Source organism: Belonocnema kinseyi, chromosome 6 (genome assembly GCF_010883055.1).
Source record: "Belonocnema kinseyi isolate 2016_QV_RU_SX_M_011 chromosome 6, B_treatae_v1, whole genome shotgun sequence".
Lineage (NCBI taxonomy): Eukaryota > Metazoa > Arthropoda > Insecta > Hymenoptera > Cynipidae > Belonocnema > Belonocnema kinseyi.
In genome coordinates this window covers 1668226-1675266 of record NC_046662.1, presented here as the reverse complement: position 1 = coordinate 1675266, position 7041 = coordinate 1668226, and the positions used below count along the sequence as shown (strand labels likewise).

At 31.7% G+C, this 7041-nt stretch overlaps 1 protein-coding gene across 2 annotated transcripts; it reads right to left on the bottom strand.

Moving 5' to 3' along the window:
- Positions 1–3416: 3416 nt before the first annotated feature.
- Positions 3417–6807, bottom strand: LOC117174789. Of its 2 annotated transcripts, none has more exons than XM_033364156.1 (6): positions 6761–6807; positions 6336–6590; positions 6034–6236; positions 5653–5855; positions 3669–4267; positions 3417–3571 (listed from the first exon to the last, which is right to left on the bottom strand). In XM_033364156.1, the coding sequence occupies exons 2-5, from the start codon at positions 6586–6588 to the stop codon at positions 4072–4074; spliced, it is 855 nt and encodes a 284-aa protein (XP_033220047.1). In that variant the 5' UTR covers positions 6589–6590; positions 6761–6807; the 3' UTR covers positions 3417–3571; positions 3669–4071. The 2 variants fall into 2 exon arrangements, with proteins under 2 accessions (XP_033220047.1, XP_033220048.1); XM_033364157.1 differs by lacking the exon at positions 6761–6807 and having other exon boundaries at positions 3669–3931; positions 4057–4267; positions 6336–6616.
- Positions 6808–7041: the final 234 nt, after the last annotated feature.

The window sequence follows — 7041 nt, the reverse complement described above, 5'->3', positions numbered from 1 at the left end:
TTCTGAATTTGAAAATGTTATGTAAGGATATTTATAATATTAAAAAGAAAAAAAACATTTATCCTTATGACTTTTTTTGATAAAAAGAAAATTCTTAGAGTTATAGCGCTTTCAAAATTTTTTTAATCAACCGAAAATCAAAATTCGAAGCCAAAAAGCGCACGATATGGAAAAAAGTCAAAAGAAGAAAAACATTTCTTTCTGAAAGCCCTACAAGATCATCATAACAAATTTTTGTATTTTTTTCAAAAATCGAAAATTCACATTTTTATTGAACAAAAAATAATGAAAAATAAAAAATTCCATTTTGTGGACAAACTATGTAGGATACGAAAAAAGATGAATAAACAAAAATTGTTATCCTAAAAAAGATCTACAATTTCGTTAAGGATCACTTCTTGATAGGACGCGTAATTTTTGTTTTATTCGTGAAAAATAACGTTGAAAAAAAATAAAAATAAAAAAAATGTGTGGAAAAACGACGAAAGTTACGAGAAAAAAAAAAGATTAAACAAAACCTGTTTACAAATTTCGGTCGGAAATCGAGCGCGCAGCACGTGTGTCACGATGAGAATGTGTACCTCAACGCCTACCCTACTAAAAATTCCTATATAGGAACCTACATAGGATCCTATATAGGATTCTAGACAGGATGCTATATGTTTCACCTATAGGAAAGGATATAGGATCCTATATAGGTGCCTATATAGGACACTCCCTAATAAGGTACCTAATAGTGCCTAACTGATTGTACCTAAATAATGATACCTCACGGTATCTAATGGTAAGTATGTCTCTAGATGCTCCTGGAGGACCAAAAAAACTTTTGCGCAGCCGTAAGTGCTATAGAATAGTACTGCGCATCTGGATATAGTCCCATGCAGAAACATATACAGGATCCTATATAGGATCCTATGTCATTTCCTATAGGTAAACACATAGGTTCCTATGTAGGATCCTAAATAGAAATTTTTTTGATAACTTAAAAAAATTACGTACGAGTCAAGGACCCCATCTCCTCTATCTTAACAAAATGTCTCGACTACCTCCCCCCCCTCCCCCCTCCTTGTGCTGTTGCATAATTTAAGTACGGTCCCTGAAGGCCAATTCAGACTAGCCGTTCCGATTGCGGTTCGCCGGTCGCGGTCCGTTTGGACTCTCGGCCAATCAGCGCGTACTCGGTCCCGATTCCGGTTCGGTTCGATTCTAATTTCAACCGTGCCGTTCGCAACCGTAGCCAATAAGAGCGCTCGCTAAAGCCACAAGGCCTGTCAGCTGTTTCTCGAGCTTGCTGCATTTCACTTTAATCTACGAACCGCGCATGCGTGAGAATGAAAATCGTGTAAGCTGAATCGGCGCAGTGTGAGCTGCACCGGTCAGCCGAAAACCGAACCGGTTCACCGGTCCGATTGGACTCTCGGCTAATCAACGCGTACTCGGTATATATATTTATAATTTTATAATTATATACAAAAATCGTTTTAGAAATAGTTAAATTTTAACTCGACTAATTTCTATTAAAACTTTTATTTAATAGTTTAACTAATCCACAAACAGTTAAATTTTTAATGTTTAAAATTTTTCTAAATTTCAGTCTGAAATAATTTTATTTAGAGATTGTCCAATTGAAAAACATACATTTAAATTTCGAACGCTTTTAATTAATTTATTATCATTAATTTTTTATAAATAAACTTCCAAGTTTACAATTGTAAATGTGAAGACTTGAATCCCATCGAGTTGAAAATTATTCTTATATAATAGTTGAAAATTTTTGAAAATTAAATTTCGAAGGCTTTGAATTTTTATTGATTCGATCTTTAAAACTCTAATCTACAAACATTTCAATAATTAACGTTTTCAAACTCTTCTTTTTTTTTTAATTTCAATCTGAAGCTTTACAAAATTTCAAAAGATTTCAAAAGATTTTTAAGGATTTTAAATGTTTGAGGATGTTTTAAAAGATGTCTAAGAGTTTTCAATTTATTTTTACTATTTACAGGAATTTCAAAGAATTAAAAAATGTTTAGAAGGCTTATTTTTAAAAATTCCAAAGTAATTTAGAAATCCTAAAAAAAAGTCCGATGCATTTCAAAAGATTTTGAATGATTTGAAAAATTTGAGAGAATTTTAAAGATTCTAAAGAATTTTCATTGATTACAGTAATTGAGTATGATAATTTGAAGGATTTGAAATATTTCAGGGAATTTTCAAAATTTCAAGGAATTTTCACAAGCTTAAAAAAATGTCAAGAAATTTCAAAAGATTTTTAATATTTGTGAATGTTTTAAAAGATGTCAAGTAATTTTCAATATATTTTTATAATTTCAAGGAATTTCAACAATTTTAGCAAAGTTATTTAAAAGAATTCCAAAGGACTTTAGAAATCCTTAAAAGGTGTCAAGGTGTTTGAAAATATTTTGAAGGTTTCAAAATACTTGAGAGTATTTAAAAAGGTTCCAACGAATTTTTAATTAATCACAGTAATTTAATATGAGATTTTAAAGTATATGAAATATTTCAGGGTATTAATTTTCAAGAGCTTTAAAGAAATTCAAGAGATTTCAACAGATTTTTAAGGATTTTGAATATTTGAGGATGTTTAAAAAGATTTCACTGAATTTTTAATTCATTTTTAAAAATTAAAGGAATTTCAAAGAATTTTAAAAATTATATCAAGGTTGTTTAAAAAAACTCCAAAGTACCTTAAAAATCTTTAAAAAACATGTCAAGATTTTTCAAAAGATTTGAAAGGTTTCGAAATATTTGAGAGTATTTTAAAAGGTTTTAAGGAATTTTCAATTAATTTCAATAATTTAAAGCACTTGCAAAGAATTCCAACGATTTTTTTCAATTTTTGTGGTTGAAAGTGGAACTGCTTTGTTAAAAATTTAGTTGTTTTTTTTGGTTGACAATTTATCAAATTAGTTGAAAAACATTAATAATATATATAATAGTAATAATATTCATATTATATACATCTGAAAAACATAACCTCAAAATCGACTCATGCATGAAATGAAGAATCACGCGAAACATTAAATTCGCCAATTTCTTCCATTTCTTTCAAATGGGGAGCAAGATATAAATAGAAGACCACCGAAGTCTTCCGAAGCTTTCAGATCGGCAATCATCGTACAGCAGAAAACCGAAGTCGAAACGTGCATTTTCGGCTTACACACGAACTCACAGTGGTAATCATGCACCTTCTGTTTTGCGGCTCCCAAACGGTAGGTATGGTGGGGGTAAATTTCATCCACGATCTGGCAGCTCTCGGCTAGTCTGAATTGGCCTTAAGGCTCTTCAACAGTTTCGAAGATTTTGGTTAACGGAAAATAAATCTGATATTTTTATAATAATTATTTAATATTTTATTGAATTGAACTGAATTTTTTTAGTACAAAGCTTTTCCAATATGTGGTATCAAAATATGTTTTAAGCTTGGATGTAATTTTAATATTCGTATCAATGATTGCATTCTGCAAATCGTGAATTCTTCAGGAGTTTGAGAATGATAACTTCCATCATGTCCAAGTATCTTGAATATTCTCTTTCCGTCTTGATTTTTCTCCTGAAATATTTTATATTTTAGACGGAATTTCGCCAATTTCAATTTGAAAGTTTAACTTTTATAAAAAACTAAATTAAAAAAATCTATTTATGCCAACCAGTAATCGAGACTTTAAAATTGCTTCCTCTGGAATTTTCAAATTCTTTTTTGCAGACATTTTCTTATCAAGTTTATGTGTTAAAAGAGATTCCAGGGACAAGAAAAAATCAGCCTGGCCAGGTACAGCACCAAACGCAAAGTCAATAAACTTTTGAAATTGTTTCACGATTTCGATTATCTTAGTCTCACACATTCTGGGATTTTCATTCTCAACAGTTCCCTCCTTCATCAGTTTAATTACTCCAACTGTACGATTTCCCTCTAAAAGCATTCATCATTCAATTGCCCATTTTACTCAACAAATAGCTTTAAATATTTTTCAAATACTAAAAGGCACTAATCTTTTAAATAATCTAATTTTACGCAAAATTTATTTTTATAGACACTTTTTTTTATATAAACTATGACTTAGTTTGAACATCGAAACTCTGACGCATTTCATGTTTTTCAGAAGTGCAGCGCATTCTTTCTGAACACAAAACGTAAGTAAGATCCACGATCTTTTGTAATTTAAATTGTTCCAGTGAAATTTGAAGCTCTTCTTCTTTTTTTCTGATCATTTCTCTCATGGTTGCGTCTGTTTTCAGTCGATCATGCCTTTAAAAGTGATTTTTTGTTATTATAGATGATTCAATCAATATTACCCAGAAAAAAATCGTGCGACGCACAGTACTCGCATGCGTGCGAGGCACGTTGTGCGAGACATGACGCATGCATACTGTCATCACATATCGTAATGCTGTGATGGGTAGGTAGAGTTCGTGCGTAATGCGACGCACGCGTACGTCCATCCTGCCGACAATTCATGATTAATCCCATAATAATCATCTAACTCCATCTTAGATACATTGATAAATTGAAATATTTCAAATTCCCTCATATGAAGAAAATGATAAAAATGATTAGTCTGCCTTTTGCCAAAACAAAATGTGTAAATTTTCCAAATACTTTTTCTAGCTTTTCATATTTAAATGATTTTTTTCTTAAATGACGTTGTAAGTAAAGTTATAATTTTGATTTACTTATTTTCATAACTGCAATTTGTAATTTTAATTGGATAAAATTTAGAATTACTGTTTAGAAATTTGTTGAAGTCGAAATTTGATCAATTTTATAATGATGTGCATAATTTCAAGTTAAGATAGCAAATTTAAAAACCGCACTCAATTGTTGAAAATGATGATGGCCGTCGCGCGACGCACTCACTTAATCTCCCCACTCCCCTGACCTTATGACCAACACAGTCTCCCGCCATCAGCACGCGTCAGTCTGTGTTTTTAGTGCTCAAACTCAAAGTTTTCCCCGTTTCACTTCCGCGTTTTATTATAATATAGATAAAGTGAAGTGTTTGCCGGTGGTAACGCTTTGGCTTTTTTGTATACCAGTTCCTTGGATCAACGCAGTTTCGACTTTAATGCGTCCAAACATTACCCTATTTTTTTCTTTTAATATCGTGCTTTTTTTATTTTTAGAAATCTATCCAACCAAATAATAAAAACGATCATCTTTATTATTACTTTGAACAACTTTCCTAATTTGCATGAATAATCGGTTGTGTTTAACATAAAGCATACATTTAGAGCTCGTATGTCACCGTCATTTGTGCGAAATTCACGCGTGCGAGCGATATGCTTCGCAATTGACTGCGCATATGTCTGCTCGGGTGATTGCGAGGCGTGCGGTACAATCCGCACGCGTGCGAGTCAATAAGCCATCATCGAGCGCGCACATTGTTCTCTGGGTAACTTTTGAGACGTTCGGAAGATAGCCAATTGGGCAGAAAATTTGGCGACATCGTTACGACAACTTTACGATATCCTATGTCCACGTCGTTAAGGAATCTTTACAATATTGTAAACTATGATGATCTGACGATGTCTTTATGATATCGTAAAGACGCCATAACGACACGAACATAGGATGTCGTGAAGACCTCGCCGAATTTAGTGCCCATTGGGAGATATTTATTTTGAAAAAAAAACCTCATTATTTGGTTAAATTCAGCAATCATATTTTGCTTCTCAGCACAAAGATTATCCTCAAAATGGCGATAAAGAGAAGTAACAACGAAGCCAATTTCGTCCCTCATTTTTTTCAGCACGTCTCGAGTAATAACTGCTCGTTCTCGCAAAATTGCTTCCTGCATTTTTCTTTTACACTCATCCAGTGATTTTTCTAATTGAGTCTGCGATGAATAACAAATTAAAAACTGTTGAGCTCTAAAAGTTAAACCTTTTCAAATTACAAAAGTTTTGGGATCTTTCTATTTCGAAATGCTCAAGACTCAAATTTAAATTTATTCCCTTGCAGTTTTAAACATTTTCCGGGATGATGAACCCTAATTCCTGAAAAATGTATTTTACCTCCAACTTTTCTTTAAAACGACATTTTAATGCAAGAACGCAATTCTTATAACGCTCTTTAGTTTTTCTAAGGCACAATTCCACCGCACTTCTTTTTTCAGCCTTCCTCATATTTTTTTCTTCAAGAAGATCCTCATAGCATTTCGATCTAATTCTCGCTTCGATAAGCTCACGATATCTTTCTAAAGCTTGCTCTCCAATTACTAAAACATTTTTTAAATCATGAAGTCAATATATTTAATATATTTATGGAATCATAGTAATCTATAAATAAAAGAATATACATAACATCCAATACTTACCCAATATTCCATCATGAGTGCACGCCTGGATACGATTTCTATGAATTGGATGCCTCAAAATGTTTTTTTCAAGTAACTGATCACTAGGTGAAATCTGAACTTCTTTTCCTGGTCCAACAAGTGGTGGTAACCCCAGTTTTTTTTTAATTGCACTGTGACTTTGATCAAACACAACTTTCGACAATTGGACCCCTAATTGGTTTTGAACTTCCGACTGCTTTGTAATTGAATTTTGTTCCTTAAGATTGGACATTGCTACGTAAAATTTAAAATGAAATCAATTCAGTTTGTGTCATCAAATATATATGTTTTTTGTTTTTCTTTTCTTCTTTTTTTTATAATGCAAGTTGAGAAATTAGCTACTATTTATATTTGATTTTAGTTTGAAACCCCCAAGTTTGTATTTTTTTATTGAGAAAACTTACTAACTCGAAAGGCAGATGTTCCATCTAATCTTTACAAATCTACAAAAACATAGTTCGAGATTCGTTGTACATATGAACTAATTATCAACAACAATCTTGCCGACGGATATTAGCCTATTTGAAGATTAGAATTGTAAGTATATTGTTCTTTTTTTCAATCATATCAATTTGTTACAAAACAAATTCATCCACTGTTTTAAAATTATTTTATAGTTTGAGTCTATGCATTTCAAACATTTTATTATCAATTTATTTCTGTAAATTACATTTTCATAACATTA

What these genes read in the sequence shown, in the direction of transcription:
- LOC117174789 (XM_033364156.1), bottom strand. Translation starts at nt 6,588, where the DNA reads ATGTCCAATCTTAAGGAACAAAATTCAATTACAAAGCAGTCGGAAGTT. An exon ending in CACTCATGATGGAATATTGG is followed by an intron (nt 6,237 to 6,335) that starts GTAAGTATTGGA and finishes AAAATGTTTTAG; the next exon opens with TAATTGGAGAGCAAGCTTTA. An exon ending in GAATTTAACCAAATAATGAG is followed by an intron (nt 4,268 to 5,652) that starts GTTTTTTTTTCA and finishes TCACTTTTAAAG; the next exon opens with GCATGATCGACTGAAAACAG.